The 21,793-nt window shown below is 49.9% G+C and overlaps 7 protein-coding genes across 7 annotated transcripts; 5 read left to right on the forward strand and 2 right to left on the reverse strand.

The window, feature by feature from the left end:
- Positions 1 to 2,800: 2,800 nt before the first annotated feature.
- FPRO_01594 (uncharacterized protein) lies at positions 2,801 to 3,689 on the reverse strand (the record flags this gene model as incomplete). Its single annotated transcript, XM_031229739.1, has 2 exons — positions 2,801 to 3,405; positions 3,458 to 3,689. 2 exons carry the CDS (start codon positions 3,687 to 3,689, stop codon positions 2,801 to 2,803), a joined length of 837 nt encoding a protein of 278 aa, XP_031074879.1.
- Positions 3,690 to 4,023: 334 nt separating this feature from the next.
- FPRO_01593 (uncharacterized protein) lies at positions 4,024 to 6,969 on the forward strand (the record flags this gene model as incomplete). Its single annotated transcript, XM_031229750.1, has 3 exons — positions 4,024 to 4,073; positions 4,141 to 6,456; positions 6,510 to 6,969. 3 exons carry the CDS (start codon positions 4,024 to 4,026, stop codon positions 6,967 to 6,969), a joined length of 2,826 nt encoding a protein of 941 aa, XP_031074880.1.
- A 1,043-nt stretch (positions 6,970 to 8,012) lies between these two features.
- FPRO_01592 (uncharacterized protein) lies at positions 8,013 to 11,663 on the forward strand (the record flags this gene model as incomplete). The annotated part of the gene is made up of 1 exon (XM_031229761.1): positions 8,013 to 11,663. The coding sequence occupies one exon, from the start codon at positions 8,013 to 8,015 to the stop codon at positions 11,661 to 11,663; it is 3,651 nt and encodes a 1,216-aa protein (XP_031074881.1).
- Positions 11,664 to 12,464: 801 nt separating this feature from the next.
- On the reverse strand, positions 12,465 to 14,721 carry FPRO_01591 (uncharacterized protein; the record flags this gene model as incomplete). The annotated part of the gene is made up of 3 exons (XM_031229772.1): positions 12,465 to 12,635; positions 12,688 to 14,420; positions 14,496 to 14,721. 3 exons carry the CDS (start codon positions 14,719 to 14,721, stop codon positions 12,465 to 12,467), a joined length of 2,130 nt encoding a protein of 709 aa, XP_031074882.1.
- An 890-nt stretch (positions 14,722 to 15,611) lies between these two features.
- On the forward strand, positions 15,612 to 16,515 carry FPRO_01590 (putative GTP-binding protein ypt5; the record flags this gene model as incomplete). Its single annotated transcript, XM_031229783.1, has 5 exons — positions 15,612 to 15,687; positions 15,763 to 15,782; positions 15,838 to 15,864; positions 15,924 to 16,115; positions 16,168 to 16,515. 5 exons carry the CDS (start codon positions 15,612 to 15,614, stop codon positions 16,513 to 16,515), a joined length of 663 nt encoding a protein of 220 aa, XP_031074883.1.
- A 1,171-nt stretch (positions 16,516 to 17,686) lies between these two features.
- On the forward strand, positions 17,687 to 19,733 carry FPRO_01589 (related to mysoin heavy chain proteins; the record flags this gene model as incomplete). Its single annotated transcript, XM_031229794.1, has 3 exons — positions 17,687 to 17,800; positions 17,884 to 19,635; positions 19,689 to 19,733. The coding sequence occupies 3 exons, from the start codon at positions 17,687 to 17,689 to the stop codon at positions 19,731 to 19,733; spliced, it is 1,911 nt and encodes a 636-aa protein (XP_031074884.1).
- A 549-nt stretch (positions 19,734 to 20,282) lies between these two features.
- Positions 20,283 to 21,761, forward strand: FPRO_01588 (uncharacterized protein; the record flags this gene model as incomplete). Its single annotated transcript, XM_031229805.1, has 1 exon — positions 20,283 to 21,761. The coding sequence occupies one exon, from the start codon at positions 20,283 to 20,285 to the stop codon at positions 21,759 to 21,761; it is 1,479 nt and encodes a 492-aa protein (XP_031074885.1).
- Positions 21,762 to 21,793: the final 32 nt, after the last annotated feature.

Consider the following 21,793-nt stretch of genomic DNA (forward strand, 5'->3'; position numbering starts at 1 on the left):
CTAACAGTGGCACAGCAGTCGGAGTAGGTGTGATGCCTGCCACAGCCATGGGATTGTCTTGTTCAAGGCTGAGACGTGCAAATCCCAGGAATCGAAAGATGATGTTTCGAATGCATGGCCTAAGCAGCAGATCTCCATACGGGGAAATGGAAGCGATACAATGATAGCGAGGGCCCAGTATCAGCATGCACGAGCATGTCTGTAAGCACCTTTCAGTGATGCCACGACAGCGTGTGTATCAGTTCCGGCTGAGAGGTAATAGGCCGGAATGGAGAGGGGCTTGAAAGGGCCCACGTACGCTGGCATGGAAGTTGATAATCACAATCTCACTCTCACTCACTGCTGATGTTTATGCCATGAAGAATTGCGTACATATCGTGCCGCTGTACCGGAGGCAGGCAGTGAAGTTGCAATGGTGGAGGCGTGTCTACAAGCCAAGAACAGAACAAACATGCATGCATGCATCTGCATGTACATACAGACATGCATGGATACCGAATGCAAGGAATTAGCAAACAAACTGCAATATCCATGTCATCATAAAAGAGAATGGCCTCATGGTCTCCCCAAGCCCAGAAGTACAAACACCACTTGTACCAAAGTATCCCCCCGTCATGAGACCAAACGGCTAGCTGCCTACTCACCGAGTTTATGTGTTTCATCGAATTGACTTTGAGTATTCTCCATGACCCTTGCTATTTCTGTGTTTGTGGTTGCGGGGTTACACGATGCTAGTGTTTAGTTGCTGCGAGGCATGTCATCCATCCGTCTTCATTGCCTTCCTGAGACGCCAACCTAGACTTTGGTACAGTCATCCTCTGTTCAGAAACAGATATGTGCTCACTCGCAAAACTCAAATAGAGAGATTGCTGTGCTGGTGCCGGTTCATACCGCAACTTTGTGCTAAAACCACCAACCTCATCACTGAACCCCCCCTCCATCCCAGGCGCAAGGCACAGACAGGCACAAGGCACAGGCACAAGGTACCAGGGGGTCAAGAACATGACAATGATGAATGATGATGAGGATTGAACATCTTGTGACCCAAATTCCGATGCTGCCGTGTCTTGTAATCGGCGAATCGTCCGGCCCCGAGTCTCGAGAGCTCGTTTATATCAGGCTGTCATATTTACGATATAATCCAAGCCATTGAGACGCGTAAGGCAAACACAACCACCCCAAGGCAAACGTATCCGTATCCGCGACATTCATCAATTACACAAACGACTCCCCTTAACGGCTGTTTTATCAGCTCAGCCTGGATCAATTTATCACAAATCATATTCTGTACACCTCAATTCCTTTACTGAACATTTCGTGATTTTACGTATGTACACTGCCTCTCACTTGGCAAGTGCCGATTACGACATGTTGGGTAGACTAACGTAGTCCAAACCTCAAACCACAACGAAAGTTTCCGCCCCTATATTGGGCATCTCTAAGTGGAGATATCGATCATCTTTCTTACAAAGTGCCGGGCTCATATCGAAGCTCCCGACTCTCGACATGGCCAACTTCAGCCAGACGCATATAGTGAAGGGTGAAAGGCTGACATGGATAACGGGCGTCAAATACAATTCAATTTCTAATCAAGCCTCACCGGAACATCTGAGACATTCACAACAAACAATGACAACCGATTGACACTCCGCCCAGAGGTCATATCTCGACAATATCAAAAATATTTATAATAACTTGGCTAGCTTGGATACTCATTTGTGACCAACCGGTAGGGTCACAACGCCGCATGCCGGCAATGTAATGGTCCGCAACCATCCGGCTTTTCCAGACCTGCTTGACAAGGGACTTACAGATGGAATTTCGCTTTCACGCCCATTATAACCTCAAGAAATGTGACACTCGTACGTACACCTATCATCGAGGATCTACCGAATAGTTTCGGAACTGGGATTCCATATCAAAAAGGCCTCATTCTCGCGCTTGAGACCCATTATGCCACCCAATGGTACCAGGGTCAGTCTGATGATACACAAATAAGAGGATCAAGTGCGGGATATACACGAAACTCCTCCATGGGACTCTTGGGAGTATCTCCTCCGGACGTCGGGCTTATAGATTTCCTCTTGTCATATCACTCTGAGACATGCAACTGGCCAAGACCCGATATTCCTCATCCACACTGTGCTGCTCCAGGTTTACGGCTGCAACCGTGCAGAACACCAACCCAGCTTCATAATGGGGCCCATGGTAGGGGCCTGGTGTTCGTCTGTTTGTCAACTCCAGATCATCATCGCTGTACCAAGCTGGGGACAGGACCCATGCGAGACCGACGCCAAGAAACATTCAGGCCGGTGGTCAACGGTGGTGTCTGAGCGGCCCGGTCGAAGTGGGCTGTAACAATGATGCTATTCTCGCCTAATTCAATATCCAAGCCATTACCTATGTGATTGATCATCCATACCTTGAAGTAAATCGCACTTCGCCAGACTAGACTGATGACTTGACTGACGTGACAAGCTGGGCAGTAGACTGTGATCAGCAAGCAAATGATATATCAGGCATTGACTGCGCAGTAAAGTCGCTGGTAGCCTGTCTCCTCCCGCCGCCCGCAGCCAAGCCCGGACACCTACAGGAACCTGACGGCCGTATCCGCAGTTCCCGTCTGTCAAACCCCGGTATTCGGGTCAACCCTCGTCGACCTACATAGTAACATCAAATTGTCAGGCCAGCCAGGGAAACAAGAAGACCTAAGTCCTCAATCCTAAGCAATGAAAAGAATTGTGCAAGATTAGCAAACATAGGACGCTCCTTGATTACTTTGTTGCTCCTTTGGTCCCGGTTATGGAATGTCCTCCCCAACAGGCACTTGCGTAGAAGAAATCCAATTCTCCATCGTGGCCTGGCCTTCTGGCCGGGCTTTTCCACCCCCACCACTGCTAGCTGCAGTGTTTACTCTCTTCTTGACCACGAGGCACAGCACCTGACCGTATATTGCAAATCCCTCATATGAGACGTCCATAGCTAGCTTCTTCTTGTCTTCGTTTCCGTCAAGGCCGTCGTTCGTCCGGGCCCTCTGCCTCTTGTGTGGGGGTGCCTCCGTATCAGAGTCGATTTCGATGGCCGAGGCTGTTTCATCATCGTCAAATGCCTCATCGTTGCCATCTTGCTCCGGACCCTGTATTCTTCTTTGGCGCTTACTCCGCCGTGTTGTTGTTTCGGCGACAGGAATATCGGCGAGTCTCACCTCATCATCGTCGTCTTCTTGTAAGACAGGCGCACGGTAGTCATCCTCAACATCCACGGGAACACTATCTGTCACACCGATGAGTTTAGAGGAGTTGGACTCGAGTTTCGGTGGTAGCTTGTCCCTGAAATGTTTGGTCTTGTAAAGCAGAGAATGTCTCGTGCTCGTCTCTGTCAAGAAGATGGAGACCTCAAACTCGTCTAAGTGAGATCAGCTACTGACAGAGACAAAAATAGATCTCAACACACGTACCTGATACTATGACGTCTTTGATGCTCTTCTTCTTGCTCTTCTTTCTTATCCTTTCCTTCTCTTCACGAAGCTTCGGAAGCACCAAAGGACGGATTGCTTCAATGACCTTGGGTAATACTGGATCTCGAGGATTCAGAAGCCATGATTGGGCTAATGCAGGGTTATCTAAATAAATCCGGCATTCAAGAACCGAGTACTTGGATATCCTCAGATATCGCCGGACCGGAGCCATCGTATATGTGAAAGTGCGATGGAAGTGAAGTAAATGTGAGTAGCGTGAACGGCGCTGGACATGCGTCGCTTCAGTGATGTAATGAGTACCTCCTGTCCACTATAAATCGCGTCGCGACACGCTAAAAGTCATAGAAGTTCCATCTCTTGGGCAGGTCCAGAATTGGGCCCCAGCGTCAGCCTTGCAGCTCCTGTAAGCGATTGGATAGCGGGAACTTCAATTGAACGACCGCTTAAACAGCCCCAGTAGCGCCAAAAAATCTCCATTGCTCAGCCGTGTTAACCCAAACACCGAAAAGCATCCTAATTAAGTGCGAAATGGTTCTTGATCAACCATGCTTCAATCCTGGAAGTCGTCCTTGAGGTTGCCTCGGTCGAGATTTCCGTATGTCTTCCCCTTCGCAGAGCCTACAAAACTGGAACGTGGGGAGCTAATATAGCCGATCTCGCAGTGCTCGATCGACCTCCAAGCTCGAACCAAATTATCTCAAGCAATGTACCGACGATTTATACGCATGGCAAGCACAGAATCGACCTGAGGAGAAGCCATTTACCCTCCATGATGGCCCCCCATACGCCAATGGCGAGCTTCATGTCGGCCATGCCATGAACAAAATTCTTAAAGATATGATTGTGCGTGTTAAAGTGCAGCAAGGCCGACGAGTGACATATCGACCCGGCTGGGATTGTCATGGTCTCCCAATCGAGATGAAGGCACTGGGATCGCACACGACGAAGGGCTTGACTCCTGTACAAGTCCGGGACACAGCACGAAAGCTAGCCTCCAAGACGGTTGTGGACCAGATGAAGGGATTCCGGGCTCTTGCCGTAATGTCTGACTGGGAGAAGAAGTGGACAACGATGGACCGTGAATATGAGATAAGGCAATTGCGTGTCTTTCAAAACATGGTCCGTCGAGGATTGATTTACCGCAAGCACAAACCCGTTTACTGGTCACCTTCTTCGCGGACTGCGCTTGCTGAGGCAGAGTTGCAATTCGTAGAGGATCATGTCTCTACCGCCGCATATATTAGGTTCCCTATAATTTCAGACTGGTCCTCGATTCCTGGACTGGCCGGTTTCAAGGGAAACCTGTATGCAACTATCTGGACAACCACTCCTTGGACCCTCCCTGCAAACATGGCTATTGCCATCCACGACCAAATCGAGTACTCGATCCTCCAGGTTGGCGATGACGGCTATCTTGTTGCTTCGAGCCGTATTGGGGATGTGAAGCGCTTCCTTGGCGACTTTCAAGTAGTAGCGCATTCTATTCCAGGTTCTAGCTTGAAAGGTCTAGAGTACAAGAACAAACTCCGGGGGCAATCTGCTCCGCCGCAGCCTATCATTACTGCCGATTTCGTTACCTCCAGCTCTGGTACCGGTCTGGTTCACATTGCCCCAGGCCACGGCCGGGACGATTATGAAGTGTGCTCTAAAATCGGCATTGAAGCATTTGCTCCTATCGACGATGGCGGTTTCTTTACCGAAGAGGCTTACCCGGACGATCCAGAGAAGCTCACAAAAGCGAGCTCCGTCATGGATGGTGGAAGTCAAACTGTATTGGAATTAGTGGGTGACGATGTACTTGGAAGCCATAAACAACGGCACAGTTTTCCTTACGATTGGCGAACCAAGCGACCTGTGGTGACTCGTGCTACAGCCCAATGGTTTGCTGATGTTGGTAGTATCAAAGATGATGCCCTTGAAGCACTCAAGGATGTTCGATTTGTTCCAAAGGGTGGTCGAAACCGTCTCGAAGCTTTCATCACACGTCGCAGCGAATGGTGTATCTCTCGCCAGCGATCATGGGGAGTTCCCATTCCTGCACTCTATGACGAGAACGGAAATGCTGTCATGACAACAGAAACAATCGACCATATCATCTCAGTTATGGAAGAGCGTTCTTCGTCTGCCTGGTTCTCTGATGACCCAGATGAACCTGCTTGGATTCCACCCAACATGGAGGGCAAATACCGTCGAGGCACTGATACAATGGATGTCTGGTTTGATAGCGGCAGCTCATGGACAGAAACTGAGGGCCCTGCCGATGTCTACCTTGAAGGTTCCGACCAACACCGCGGATGGTTCCAATCCAGCTTGTTGACTTATGTTGCTACGCAAACATCAAGGGAGTCGACTGTCAAAGCTTCTGCTCCCTTTAAGACTTTGGTCACTCACGGATTCACGCTCGATGGGAAAGGCAAGAAGATGTCAAAGTCGGAGGGCAATATGATTGTCCCCAGCGAAGTCATGAAAGGGCTTCTTTCACAGGCTTACTCCAAAGGTCACAGGCAAAAACTTGACCCTCTCGGTCCAGATGCTATTCGACTATGGGCAGCGAGCGCCGATTTCACATCGGATGTTCTTATAGGGCCAAATATTCTTAGGCCTGTTAATGCTTCGCTGATCAAATATCGAACCATCATCAAGATGCTTGTCGGGTCAATTTATCCAGAGGCCCGTGAGCGCCCACTGACCAAGTTGGACCAACTGGCACTTGTTCAACTTTCCGATACCATGTCAGAGGTCATGCAGTCATACAACGACTTTGAGTTTTACAGAGCGGTCAGTACAATTAACCACTGGGTTGCAACTGATTTGTCCGCATTCTACTTGGAGGCCCTGAAGGACCGACTCTACTGTGGTGATGGTGGCGGTGCCTTGGAACCTATCTTCATCGGATTCTTGCGCATGCTGGCACCGATAACTCCTATGCTTGTTGAGGAGGCTTGGTCGTTCCGGCCAGAATGGATGACCAAAGACACGTGAGTTATCATCCTGTGCTCCCTCATGTTTACGATTTGCTAACATGGACCAGTTCCTTGATAAGCCCAGCTCGCCATCTATATGACGACCCTCTCGTTGACCCTCTGCGTTTGACGCTTCCTCAAGATGTGGTGCGTAAGGATCAGTCCATCATCACAGAAGTTCATGGCGCTGTAAAGGCGACACTGGAGGATGCACGAAATGCCAAGGCGCTTGGCAGCTCTCTCCAGAGCGCAGTCTACCTGGAAGTCGAGGATGGAAAAGCGGCGGCTGTTCTTGGACGTTACATGGACGAGCTCCACGACATATTTGTTGTGTCTTCGGTGCAAGTCAACGAACCCCTACCTGAAAATCCTGCTTGGGCTTTCCAAAAGGAATTCGAGATCCAAGACGCCAAGGTCAATGTGCATGTGCTTCCCCCGAAGGAGGAAAAATGCTCCCGATGCTGGCGATACCTGGCGCCAAAGAAAGATGCGCTATGTGGCAGATGTGAAGAGGTTGTCGGTGCATAGAAGAGATGTAAGAGAAGGATGGCACGTCTGATGAGGTGTACCCCTCTTTGTCACGACAAGTGTACAGTATTTATGTAAACTATCAAGATGTTAATGATCTCTACTGATTCCAGTTTTGGACAGTATCTGTATCAATTAGACAAAACAGCCACTACTATGTATAGAAAATGTATGAGAAAGCGCTCAAGGACCACGGCCTGGAGCTGTATCTGGTCCATTCCATGGTTGAGTCGGATTCCAAGCGCATGACTCTATTTATGAACTTGAACTGCCCCCTGAAACCCCCGCCATTACGAGGTGTGTTCAGCAGCTCCCGCAACCTGACTTAGACCTTGGCTTCGAATGAGTTAATTATTTTCATGTGATGAGTATCGGCAGTTCGGGCCTGAGACACCCGGTACTTGGGATAAGGTGTAAGCTTCCCCTCAAACCTTGTACTCCAACACAAGATGAGGCGCCACATCAAGACTCGCATGCGTCACTCCCCGCCACGCTTGTGCCTAGGATAGGTGGGAAAGGCGTAAAACTGGCGCATCTGAGAGGCCCTGCCGCCTGTGGCTTTAGTGTCTTGTAGCACCCCGTCGGGTCACATCCACTCCCGTGACGTCCTATAGACCCAAGGACCCCTACATCTAATGTCCAATCCTTTCGACATTGACGCTCCGCAAATGCAACATCCTAACCAACTTACAGGAAAATCTTTGGTCCAACGCATCATCACTGCGACGTATTCCCGTGCACTTCAAAGTGAGCGATGAGCTCTTGAGGCGGATTCCCCCTGTCGGGCATCCACTCCGAACTCGACACTTTGTTGCCGTCATTATCGATACAAGAATTAGCTCCCCAGAAGACATCGTCACCAAGGACAACAATATTGACCAGGATCTAGAGAATTAGATCGGCAAAGACCCTTGAAAGAAGAAAAACGATGCTGCAATATTGCTTTATTCATCAACACTGACGACAACTCCCCGCTTCTCCTTCGAGCGCGAGCCTGAGAGTCTACCCCTGCTGCTGCCGTTGCATGTAAATACCAGCGCGCAATGGCCGACCCTCGTGCTGCCTCGTCGCTGAGTGCATATGGCAGACGGGATGGCCCAGTTACGCCAGAGCCTCCCACGAGGTTTAGTTACGACACCGCCGAGAGAGGAGAACCTAGCATGAACGCTCTCCTCCACGCTCCTCTATCCCCTGAACGACCGCTTGCTTTCTCCGATGACGAAACTCTTCCACGCTACCATCACAGGTCTCGTGGAGCTGCAGCAGTTCCCAGCGGCCTTCAAGCCGGTCGACAGAAACGAGCCCGTTCGAAGCGACCCCAAAAGACCCAACCGAGCAGTGCATTCTTGCTTCAGGAGCCCATGGCCACAGATGATGACTCCGGAAACCTACGCCGGGCACATCGAAGTAAATCTCGACATAAGGGGAAGGATGTTCAAGAGCCTTATTTATCCAATGGCACACGGGACCTAGGTCTTGGGATTAGCTCCGGCAGCGGTCCTCGAGCTCGCATCGTGTCGCCAGATACATCCCAGGAGGAGTTGCATATAACAAAGAGGAATGAAGCGCAAAGGCGAGGCCGTAGGGCGCACGCTTCACAACCCGGTGCTGCTTTGGACGTTGACTCAACACAGATAGTCAACATGGCATTGAATCTGAGTGAATCACGGCGAATTGCGTCTCGGCGCAACATTAGCCGCGGTAACCCTCCACGTCTGGCACCCGTACAAGACTCTCAGACCGGGAGCAATCTCAGAGCACATCTTCAGCAACAAAGAAAGGCTGTCAGAGGGGCATCGCCGATTCCAAATCAAAGCCTTACACCACGACTGCCGGGTGTTCGATCCAGTAGTCCACTGCGCCCTTCACCATTCGAAGCTACCGACGTCTCGTACCGTTACCATTTTTCGACATCAACTTTGGCGAGAGCGCAAAAGGCCAGAGAACACCTAGAGTTAATGGCCCAGTATAGACGATTGCTACAGGTTCTTCCTCCACTTAAGACTGGCTACGATAGACCTTCAGCTTCAAGCCCACCTGGGTCACCTACAGAGGGTAAAATGCATGCCTTTGAGAGCAGAGAGTTCATGATTCCACTTGGTCGAGAGTACAACCCGTTGCAGTATATCCGAAATCGAAAAGTCAGAGCTCGTGAACGAATGGTCATCGATGGTGAGAAGCAAGGATTTGCTGACGTCGAATCTGTTAAAGATTGGGTCAATGAGGCTTCGGAGCGAGCTTCGAGGGAGCTTCTTTCCAGTGACGGCTCGATTCTGCCACCATTCCCAGGTGCTGAAGAAATCGATTCTCAGATAGCCACGGATTCAGTTGCCAAGGTGGCACTGAGAGTTCGACGTCCGAGAGTTGACTGGTTCTTCGAAGCCTGCGACTTGATTGCAGATGCCTACTGGCTCGAACAGGACCATCACAAGCAACTCATTGAAGACAGAGATCTCAACAAAATATACCCACAAACAGGAGAAACCCTGAGCCGGCCAATTTCAGGACAGACCGATGAGCTTGGAACAGGTGTACCGCCTTTCATAACTGAAACCATGGAAGAAATGAATGGAAAAGCAAACTCGAACGAATCCAACCCTTCGAAGCCCGAGATTGAATTTCTCGAACCAAGCCACAGAGACCGAGCACGGCAGAAACTCCACGAGATGGGATCCTTCCACCGACAGACTGGCTCAGTGCACCACCGTCGTTTTAGGAGACGGGGATCATCCTCGGATGATTCCGCCAGTGAAGACGATATGCCAACCGAAGGAAAGGCCCGACGTGGAACAATATCAAGTCGCGAGACTGAACTGCTGGAGAAGCAAATGTTGGAAATGGTGGCCCGAGACATGAGACAGCAAAGACTCTCTCACGTCCAGGAGACCGAAGCTGAGTACATGCAGCCCGAGGACTCGACTTCACCTGAACCCAAACCACAAACTCAGCTGGCCACTAGTAGGGAGTGGAACATGATGGATTCTAAAGATTCAGAAAACCGCCCCATTCATAACAGAGCTTCTTTGGAAATCCCATCACTCTCAAAACTGGGAAGGAATACGGGAGGAGGATCCCAACACGGCAGAAACAGCAAAGAACATACCGACTCTCCACAGCCTATGTCGCCTGAACTTGCTCCTCAATACAGTCTATCTGCACCACCGACTGGTCTACAGCTGTCGGCACCGTCCAGTCGATCATCATCTCCCTCCAGAAACCCATTTACAAAAGTAAAGCAAATTTTTAGGGACAAGACACGTGACGAGTCTGAAGAACAAGCATTGGAGACGGAGGCATCCAGCAGAAGGCCTTCCATTCCAGATCCTTTACCACCGACGGAAACTAAGCCACTTGAACGACACCCGTCTAATTCACGGCCAACCTTCGAGAGCCACAAACACCAGCGTAGCGTGGGTAGTATTAGACCCAGGGGCGACGACCAGGTTGGACTTCGAGGCATGTTTAAAGGCCCTCGTATTGACACGGTAATCCGAGGTGGTGTTTCGAGATTGGGTGATATGCTGTGGAAGAAGGACATCCCCATGGAGGGAACCACTGATGTTCTCTCTTCTGATGAATCTGATAATGATCAGCCCAAGGGAAGATCGAGGATTTCTCTCAATTTGTCGCGAACAAACTCGAGGCGTAACAAGCCAGAGCCTCAACATGGGGCTAAACATTTTTTGGATTCAATGCCACAGTTCCAGCCCATGGCAGAAACGCATGGCCAATCAGCAACTGACGTGAAGAAGTTACAACCTTCTCAATCTCGCGTTGAGGTCAGCAAAGTGCCCGCGCCTGATATTTCTGGAATCTCAAGCCCTAGCAAGCCTCAGCAAGTTGAAAAGGTGACCATTGTTGAGCCTGCCATGTCAGAAGTAGAGTCGTGCCAGGAGAGTGTCAAGGACGGCCCTCGGATTTCAGAAAGGGAGGGTGACGAGGCTGCTCCAATGGTTCGGTTCAATGAGCCTGATAATTTTAGAGCACGGAAGTGGTCTATTGCAAATCAGGCCATTCCCCAGGAAGGACAACTTTCGAAGCGTGAAATTGCCCGACTTCGTACGCTTATTCTTACCTCTGGCATCAAAGCCATGGAGATTTCTCGCCGGGCTCAAGAGCTGAAGAAACCACTTCCTAGCAATGACCTTCAGGAATTGGTTTCTTCACCACAATCATGCCCAGTGGGAATACCATGGGTTGACATCGCGAAATTGACGCCCAAAAAGTCACTGCCTTTCGACGATGCCCTCCCTTGCTCCGACCATTTCCGCCTAGCTCGCCAGACCCTAGACGTGGCGATCCAAACATCGATTGAGCAGTGGCAGACGTCAGCCGATAAATTCACTGCCCAAACGCGCCCGAAACTCGAGGAGCGCATCTGGTGTGTTCGCTCTCGAATCGCGGATGAACTATCAGGCATGACACGTGAGGCATCAGACCAAGCTGATGAGACGGGCAAAGACTTGGCTTTGGGCCAGCTCCTCAAGGTCAAGCATGTCACCGATCTGACCGACAAGATGATGCGCAACAGACGCAGGAGATTCAGATGGCTCCGTCGCGGAATGTGGTCCGTTGTTGAGTGGGTGCTTGTTGGCTTTATGTGGTATGTTTGGTTTGTCGTTACCATTTTCAGACTCTTTCTGGGCCTTGGGCAGGGCGTTTGGCAAGGTGTCAGATGGCTCCTTTGGCTATGAGTTGAGACAAGCCCCTATGAAACTTGGAGTCGCGGGGAGTATTGTGTATCGCAGGAGTTTTCTACATGGGACTGAGTGCTGCCCAAAAAATACCGCTATTTCATTATTCCACACCTCACTTGTTCTTACCATTTTCTTTTTATTCCCTCTTCTCTTTCTTTTGGATACCAGAGCATTATCAGAATTTTGATACCCCTTTCCCACCTGTGGGGAGAAGCATGGCGTGGCGCCTTGTCTTTTGGTGGGAGCATCTTGCCTTGGAGCAGTGAATTATGAGCGAAACTTGCTGTACACTTTTCTTTGTTTATTAATACTCCTGTTATCATATTTGTAACTTAGATTAATAATACTCATGCGGTTCTGTTCACTTCTCGTCATTGCACTTCACTGTAAACCATAAAGGGAGATCTCAAAACAAGACTTACAATCTCAACTTCTCAAGTAATGACATTTGTGTAATCTTGAGCTGAACTCAAGAAACTTAAGGTAAACTAATGGGCACTTTTGATAAGATAATACTTCGTTTGGCCCCTTAGATGCAATACCTCAAGTCGTTTGACTCTGAGGTTTCATTCAGACCTATATTAAAGTAGACACTATCTATGCATTGACAAAGTCATGTAGACAAGCAACATCATTACAACAAACGTCTTGATTATCCCTACCCACCCAACTGGTGTAAAAGAATCAGAAAAAGCAGGCTTCTAAGTCTTTGAATAAAGGAGCCATTCAAAGCCATGTCACCGCGCCACTAAAGCAAAGTACCCATATTATAACCAAGGTTCAAGCCCCCTTTTGATTCTATTCAATCCTCTTCTTGCCCTCCTCGGCATTGAGGTATCGGGCTGTGCTGAGCCCCCTCTCGTGTTTCGCCACATAGGTTCCAATGACAGAGTCCTTGCGCGCCTTGGCGAAATGCTCATTGTAGCCCTCGACAGCAAATGGCCTGGGGTTGAGGCGTGGCCAGTTAACCTAAAAAGAATTAGAATGGATTGAGGTGAGAGTCATGCAGTGAGAAACTTACATAGAGCATACCGTGATTCCAGACAAAGTAGAAAGACCAGGCAGCAATAGCCATCCAGAAGAAAAGGAAGATACGAAGAGGCAGGGCGCTTGCCTCTGGGTCTCGGCGGGTAAACAGACCAATGAATACAATGAAGACACTGAAGGCAAGGATATAGGGAATAGCCTGGATCAAGACCGGTCGACGGTCAGTGAAGACCAGAGTAGTGCCGATATTGGTTGAGCCTGGCCGGTAAGCACCAAGGAAAAGATCAAAAGAATCTTGTCGCGGTCCGTCGAGGAAGTTGTTACGGAAATAACGTGTGATACCAATACGGGCATCCTGAAGGGCTCCGACTTTGGTTCGGTTACCAGTACGTGTGACATCAGTCTTCATGGCACCAGTGCCAGCATATGAGTTGGAGACAACATCGGCATTGTCAGCCCAGAGATTACGGAACAGGTCCTCAAAAGCAGGGTCCTCGTCACGGAATGAAGAGCCGCGGGGCATGAAGCCAACATCCTCAAAGATGCGGTCAAGCTTATGCCGAGCGAACATGCTCTGGACAACATTCGTTCGGTCGAGGCAGTCCATGCAGTTTGTACGCATGACACTCGTCTGGTAGCTACGGGCATCGAGGCTACCGTCAACGCTGGATGGGGTATCAACGGCACGGAAGTAGCCCTGCTTCTCCAATGCATCGGCTAGCTTCTCAATAAGAGCGTAAGCCTTGTGCATCTTCATGCCCTTCGTCTCGCTGTGGTAGTCAAAGTAGACATAGTGCAGCCGGTCAAATTCTTGGCGTTTGCCCTCCGGCTGAATTGTGGTGAACTTCTCCTCAGTGAGCAGGTCTGCCTCTTGCCGCTCCTTAGGAGAAGAAACAAGCTTCTCCACCATCTGCTCGTACGATTGCTTGACCCGCTGCTCGCGACCCTTCTGGTTGACCAAGTTGATGAGATAGTTGTCACCATATAACCGAATTTGCTCGTCGAAGTGTTTCTGTGCAGCGGAGAAGGCAGCGTCGACGCCGCGGATTTGGAGCTTGGGAACATATCGCAAGCTGTTGATTTCAGCCCAAAATGTAGGAACGCTACCACGGGTCTGGACATAAGAGAATATCTGCATCTCTTGACCGGCGCCAGCGCCAAACTTGCCGCTCTGCATGTCCGAACTGCCTGCGTATCCGCCCAGCCCGCTGCTACTGTCGTTGAGGATGATGATTTGTTCCGTCTCATTATAGTTGGCGACGTGTCCTTCATCATCTACACCTCGAGTAAAGTACCTGGTACCACCACGGTGGCGGGATCGGCGGGTAATGAGAGCCAGAGTCAAGGGGTTGCCCTTGAATGTGGTAGGCTTGATCTCAAGCATGCCGAAGATACATGGTAGGATATATGGGTCAACGCCGGGTTGTGTGCCAGGCTGTGACCGAGCACCTCGGGTGCGGAAGTCGATTAAATCGCCCTGAAGATACTTGTTGAAGAAGAAACGATCGTCGGCCTGCATCCACAGGGGCTTGGAAGTGTCGGCCTGGGCCTGGCGTTGGAAGGAGTTGGTAAGATCGATGGAATACGAAAAGTACATAGGCCCTGAAGCCAAAAAGTTCTTGAGAAGCTGAATGAAGATGTCTTCGTCGGGGTCGTGAATCAAGCGCTCGCGCATGGGTAGGATCTCCGTGGCAGCCACCTTATACACCATGTGGCCTTTGAGACGGCCAACGGGCTGGGCTTTCGTGATGAAGATGACATACTTGTCTTTACATGGTCAGTGAAATGCACAAGCCAAAACCAGAGGACATCAGCCCAAGATTTGGCGCGGCAGAGACGAACCAAGGCGAAGCTGAATAATTCCCAGAATACCAGCGATACTCGAGACGCGAGTTGTCCTCTTGGCTGATGCGGCGCTGCCTTCACTCAGGCGGACATCGCCAGTAGGACGATCGATCACCAGGGAGGGCGCATCGGGAGACGAAGGCGAAGTAAAAGTATAAGAGTCGTTGGCGATCTTGACATTAATGTCGCGATAAGGCAACTTGGGGGTGCTGAGTTGCGCCATGGCTGAAGCTGTAAAGATTAGGAAAGTGAGATATAAACAAAAGAGTTGAAGGTTATAGTAAAGCCCGGGAATTAAGAGTGGCCAACTGGCGACTTGTTCACCCTTGACGGCTGCAAGAGATAGTGAAATAAGAAAAAAAGGGACACGACGTGAGGGATGGGCTGAGTTGGTCTGGTATTGGATGGTTAGCTTGAATTGGCAGACGAGTTGATGAGGCCAGCGCAGCGAAGCTATAGCACAGCCACATGGTTAATCGTAATGACGGGATAGAATGGACCTTAAGGGGACCATTGTGGCTCAAGGCGGGACGCACGTCACAAGCCCAGAGCCATGGGATGAGGCTCGTGAGATGTAGAGGTACATACCCCTCGCCGAAATCAGGGTCTATGGATCAGTACAGCTACCGTGCGAGCATTGCGCAAGTGTACCTCTCCGAGACCCCGTCTTCCCGCCTATTACAGTTGCACTGTGGGTGTCCCTCACCAAAACAGGCCCTGCCTGACGTGTGCCTCGTGCCATTTGAGCCAGTCACGGCTCAGGACTAGAGAACCAAGGCAGTCACTTTACCTCCCCAAGTCCCATCCACGTCCGTCCCGTCTTAATCAAAGAAGCGAAGCCCCATCTCAAGACTCGCCTCTCACCTTCAGCCTCGACTTTTATCTTGCATCTCGCTATCGTCGCCAACCTTCTCGCCCTAAATCTCCCTTTTCCCTCGATTCGCTTGCGTCGCGCAATCACCCCGATACGATTTCCGGTCCGAGCGTCTCTCCACGCCGTTGTTCTAGGACACGTCCGATCCCTCAAACGTCCAGGTCATACCGCCACTGCTGCTGTTACTATCACTCTTGATAGACGCTCTCCATCTCGAAACCACATTCCCATCTGTCATTATGGCCTCCCGACAACCTCCCGCTGGCGCCCGCGGCACTAACACCCGGTTCGCTCAGTTTAAGCTGGTTCTTCTAGGTATGTTACATGGTGTCGGCATTCCTTGCCTGACCAGTTTCGGTTTCATGGCATATTTGCTAACTTGTGACATAGGCGAGTCCGCTGTCGGAAAGGTATACCGCAACGACAGTCTCTGATATGATGGTTCACTAATTTTTCAAACCTCAGAGTTCAATAGTCTTGCGATTTGTCAAGGTATGAACTACTGGCGCCCACGTCATTGTATGAGACAGCAACTTACCAAAGACATTCAGGACCAATTCGATTCCTATCGCGAGTCCACCATCGGTGCTGCCTTCTTGACCCAGACCATCTCTCTCGATGAGAACACTACTGTCAAGTTCGAGATCTGGGATACCGCCGGCCAGGAACGCTACAAGTCTCTTGCTCCCATGTACTACCGAAATGCAAACTGCGCCGTTGTCGTTTACGATATCACTCAATCTGTAGGTTCACCAGATCTACAACCACCATAGGGCCATGTTAATATTCCTCCAGGCATCACTAGACAAGGCAAAGGCTTGGGTTAAGGAGCTCCAACGCCAGGCGAATGAGAACATTGTCATTGCCCTCGCAGGAAACAAGCTGGATTTGGTTACTGAGCAACCCGACAAACGAGCCATTCCCACCGCCGATGCTGAGGCTTATGCTCGTGAAGCTGGCCTCCTCTTCTTCGAGACTTCTGCCAAGACTGCCGAGAACGTCCAAACTCTTTTCACAGCCATAGCTAAGAAGCTGCCCCTGGACCAGGCTGGTCCACGACATGCTCGACCGGGCCAACGACCAGGTGTCAGCCTGGCTCCCGAGAACTCCAACACTAACGTCAGCGGCCCTTGCAGCTGCTAAGCAGGTATTGAGTTTGAAGCGTCAGGTTTAGAGTCCACTTTTCGTTACGCCCACGCACATATCACAGAGGCCTCAGCGTGGATCCAGCACGACGAGTTGTCCGAGATTACGGACTCTGAGGTAATGCATGAGCTGGGGCGCGTCATATAATTTATCGGAGTCCTTGGGTTTGGAGGGATCGGTTCAGTCCATACTTTTTTAATACCGAACTTGAATTTTGTTGCTGGTAGTTTGAGCGGCCTGGATGCTCAAATGTGCCGTAGCCTGGCACTTCAGCATACCAGAGAACATGGAGTGGCTAGGGGAGGTATGAGAACTACAAGCCTCGATCATAGGCGACTTATATGTCTGAAGGTTTCTTATTCCCCGTCGGTGGCTCATGAGATGGACAAGCAGGAGAGTATGGACGAGCCGCTCTATAAGTTTCTTTTTCTTCACAGCTTCTGAATAGATGGCTGCTATTAGATGAATTATGGGATCATGCTGTGCTGCATGTGATTAAGCAACAAATATTCAATGTCCACGTTGTGAATCTGGATGAGGCCATAATGTGCCATTAGAAACTCTTCATAACTACCTACCAAGTCAGTACTTGAGCCCCTGATTCGAGGTCTCATTCTCTGCTCCCAGAGCGAGTTCGTGAGGAAGTCTGTGGAGGCAGACATGTCTTGGAGTTGGATCCAAGTAACAACTCCTCAATTGAACGAATGTTTGTTATTAGACGATACTGCACATGCCAACACAGCTACGAAAAAATACGTGGAGATCATTATAATTCTTGAGAATAGGAATTCAATAGGGTATGACTTCATGTTTCGATCTCCTGATCACATGTAATCAGTGACAAGATACTAACTTTAGACTCCTTAATCAAGAGACTGGCAGAGAAAAGCGGCTGATTAACTACTAGGTACGTAGAATGAGCTTATGAGATCAAATTGCTCCTTTTGGTATGGAAATGAGTGTTTTTTGTTTCATCATATTCGGCGGTTGATGAGGCAGTTGCGTCACCCGGTTCCTGCCGCTTGCTTAACATTTAGCTCCATACAAAACCGGGAGCTGGGCTTTTGCCGAACTTTTACCCTGAGCGTTTTTGAAGCAGCTCTCAACTCCATCTAACCGAAAATCAACTGCATCGCGAACTGCGCCCTGTTCGCCATTGCATTCCCTCATGTTGCGAACTTCGCTTCAGTCTGTGAGGGCATTTGGCGGCAGGCCCGTTGTGGCCGCTGCCGCCCGCCAATGGCCCATTGCGGCTACACGGCGTGCCGGCCTTGCTGGTCAGGTAAGCTTTCTTTACAACGTCACAGCCCGTGTTATTATTAGTTGCTTTCACCAGAAATGAACTAACCGCGACGATGATTTCAGCGTTTCTACTCCGTCGAAAAGAAGCCCGAGCTCGATCCTACTAAGCAACCTGTTTTGCCAGCTTCCCAAACGGTTACGTCCGAGAGAATCCACGAGACCACCATTGACGATGTTGGCGAGACTAAGGCCGCTACCACAGACGTCCCTTTGACACCTCCTCCCCCTCCTCCTGCGCCTGCGCCTATCAAGAAGAAGGGCTTCTTTCGAAGGCTCAAGAACTTTGTCTTCACCCTGCTTGTTCTTGGCGTCGTTGGTTTCGCTGGAGGTGTTTGGTACTCTCGCGTGAGCGACAACTTCCACGATTTCTTTACCGAATACGTCCCCTTTGGCGAGCAGGCTGTTCTTTACCTCGAGGAAATGGACTACAAGAAACGATTCCCTAACATCACCGGCCGATCAAAGACTCAAGCCAACGAGGATGCTGTTCGAGTTCCTGCCCAAAGTGGCGCTTCCTGGAGAGTAGCTGATGCTGGTCAAGCCGGACGTCACTCAAGTGCTGGACCTGTTTCTGCCGCTGCTAAGAAGGTCGAGGAAGTTGTGAAACCCAAGGCCAAGGCCAAGGCTCCAGTCGAGGCCAAGCCTGTTGCAGAGGCTGTCGAGGAGCCTGCTCCTGCCCCCAGGTCTGACTCTGGTTTCAAAGCACCAGAAGTTAATGAGCCTTCCAAGATGCCTCCTCTCAAGCCAATTGACCTTCTATCGCTTGAGCACGCAAGGGAGCCTGTTGTTCAAGACCTCGTTCACATGGTGAACGACCTTATCCTAGTCATCAACGCTGACAATGCTCATGGCAAGTATGGCACCTCTGTTAGCAAGGCCAAGGATGAGATTGCCAAGGTCGGGGGTAAGCTCAAGGCCATGAAGGGTGAGTTTGAGAAGAAGGCTGCCCAGCAAGTCAGAGAGAAGATTGAGGAGTTCGACAAGGCTGCTACAGATCTAATCGATCGTGTTGAGAACACCATGATCAGCCAGGAGAACCAATGGCGACAAGACTTTGAGCAGGAGATGAAGAAGGTACGAGAAAACTACGAGGATCGAGTTAATGTCCTTCTTGAGCGTGAGAAGAAAGTCAACGAGGAGAAGCTCCAGAACCAGCTCGCACAGCAGGCTCTGGCCCTTAAGAAGGAATTTACCAAGGATGTTGAGAAGCAGGTTGAGCAGGAGCGTGAGAGCCGACTAGGCAAGCTGAACGCTCTATCGTCTGCCGTGTCAGACCTTGAGAAGCTTACCACAGGCTGGAACGATGTTATTGACACCAACCTCAAGACTCAGCAGCTGCACGTCGCCGTTGAGGCTGTCCGAGCCAGCTTGGAGGATGACCATCACCCTCGCCCTTTTATTCGCGAGCTCGTTGCTCTCCGGGAAATTGCTTCGGATGATCCTGTTGTCAATGCCGCCATCGCCTCCGTTAACCCATCCGCTTACCAACGCGGTATTTCTACTACCTCGCAGCTGATCGATCGTTTCCGTCGAGTCGCCAATGAGGTTCGAAAGGCTTCATTGTTACCCGATGAGGCCGGTGTTGCCAGCCACGCTTCCAGCTGGGTTCTCAGCCACGTTATGTTCAAGAAGCAAGGCCTTGCAGATGGCAACGATGTTGAGAGCATTCTTACCCGAACCCAAACATACCTTGAAGAGGGTGACCTGGATTCTGCGGCACGAGAGATTAACGGCTTGGATGGATGGGCCAAAACCTTGAGTAAGGATTGGCTTGGTGAGGTTCGCAAGGTGTTGGAGGTTCAGCAGGCTCTCGATGTGAGTTTTATTGGTTTCCATACGTTTATCTTGCTTCGCTAACATGATTATAGGTGATTGCCACAGAAGCCCGTCTTCAGAGTCTCCGTGTGGATTAAACAAAAAAAGGGATGTCTCATTTGTTGTGTATAATTGGACTCAGGCGCCGTCGTGTCTAGAGAGAGGCTGGATAGCCGTGTATTAGATAGCAATAGACGATGAGGGCGTGGTTACCATCTTTTGACTATTTGTTATTGTCAATATTAACGTCTTGTTGCATGATTCCTCATCGTTTATTGATTAATACAACACCAGAACTGAACAATTTGTTAAAATCCAGTAAAAAGTCAAAACTGCCGAGACCGAATTTTACATTGTTGACCTGTCCAACAACACCAAACTGTTAGTTTCTGTTGTATATTGATTGGTGGCCATGACCGGAATATGGGACAGAAGGCTAGTGTAGAAGTACCACATAAGTTACACATGACGACCTAATAAGCTATCCGACACTGTTTCTTCAACTTCACATTTAACTTAGGCATTGGTTCTTCCAAGACCTGTATCAGCCAGACCTAAGAACACTTGTTCAAACTACCTACTGAAAAATTAAAAAATTAAAAAAAAAAAACCAGTTCCCTGCTGAGAAATCAATCAACGCACACACAATGGCGGCACGAAGGGGCATTGGCACCGTTTCTCGCGATTACAGTGAAGCTCTACGCCTACTGTCGACACTTTACTCAAATCGCCAGGCCACGAATCTTTTCGACAAATCAATTGCCTCAAATGCCCCATCTGTACCACGAAAGGATCTTAATGCTTTAGCTATTCCTGAGATGCGCGAATGGCTCCGACGTGCTGGATATGAACCAAAGGATCTTGCACGCCTGAGACACATCCACATAGCGGGCACCAAGGGCAAAGGCTCCGTAAGCGCATTTGCGACGTATATGCTACGGGAGTACGAGACTGTTGGAACTTATACGAGCCCACATCTTGTGAGTCCGCGCGAGCGCATTGCTATCCAAGGAGAGCAGGTTTCGCAGAAAGTCTTCGCCGAGGCTTTCTTTGAGCTCTGGGAAAGGCTGTCTGAAGCTGCTAAGAAGGATGGCAAAAGCCTCACCGAGTCCGAAGGACCTGGCTCAAAGCCATTCTTCTTCCGCTTCATGACACTTCTTGCTTGGCATATCTTTTTGAGAGAAAAGGTCGATAGCGTTGTTCTTGAATGCGGTATCGGCGGAGAGTATGACGCTACAAATGTGGTTCCTCCCGAGGCTGTTTCTGCTGCAGTCATCACGCAGCTGGGTATAGATCATGTCGCGATGCTAGGCAACACTGTTGAGAAGATCGCATGGCATAAAGCCGGCATTCTCAAGCCAGGTGTGCGTGGTTTCGTCCGACGAATGGACGAGAAGCCTGGTGTGATGCAAGTACTTCGACAACGGGCAGCAGAAAAGGGGGCTGAGCTCATCGAGTTGGATGACGCCAGGATCAACCTATGGGGAGGTGTGAATGGAAGACTGCTAGGTGACTTTCAAAAGTATAACCAAGCTCTCGCCGTCTGCGCTGTACGACAACATCTAGGTATGAGTTTTGAACCCAAGGACTTTTTTATGAACTGTCAAGCAAGTATGTATATTGGGCTCCGGGACGCAACTCTTAGAGGGCGCTGTGAGATCATTCAGCAGGGCCACATTGGATGGTACCTGGATGGTGCACATACGAAGGATAGCATTTATGAGGTCGCAAAATGGTTCGCTTCGAATATTGAAAACGATGAATCCGCAATTCTGGTTTTCAACCAGCAGGAGAGGGATGCAACACAACTACTGGCAATACTGCTTGACACTGTTCAAGAATTTACTGGGAGAGAAAACATATTCAGTCATGCGCTCTTTACAAGGAATGACCAGGATGGGTCTTCAATGGACGAAGAAGCCAGAGATCTGAGTGTGCAGACACGCGTGGCAAAGATGATGGCCAAAAGAGCAGCTAATTGTAAGGTCAAGACATTTGATAATATCCAGGATGCTGTAGCCGAGGCTAGAAAAGTTGCAGGATCTCATCAGAAGGTTTTGGCAACAGGGAGCATGTATCTTGTAGGAGGTGTTTTACGAGCGTTGGAGCCTGAAGGTCTATTGTAAATACTACTACTACCTGAAGTGCCCACCAAATG

This window comes from Fusarium proliferatum (assembly GCF_900067095.1).
Source record: "Fusarium proliferatum ET1 genome assembly, contig: FPRO_scaffold001, whole genome shotgun sequence".
Lineage (NCBI taxonomy): Eukaryota > Fungi > Ascomycota > Sordariomycetes > Hypocreales > Nectriaceae > Fusarium > Fusarium proliferatum.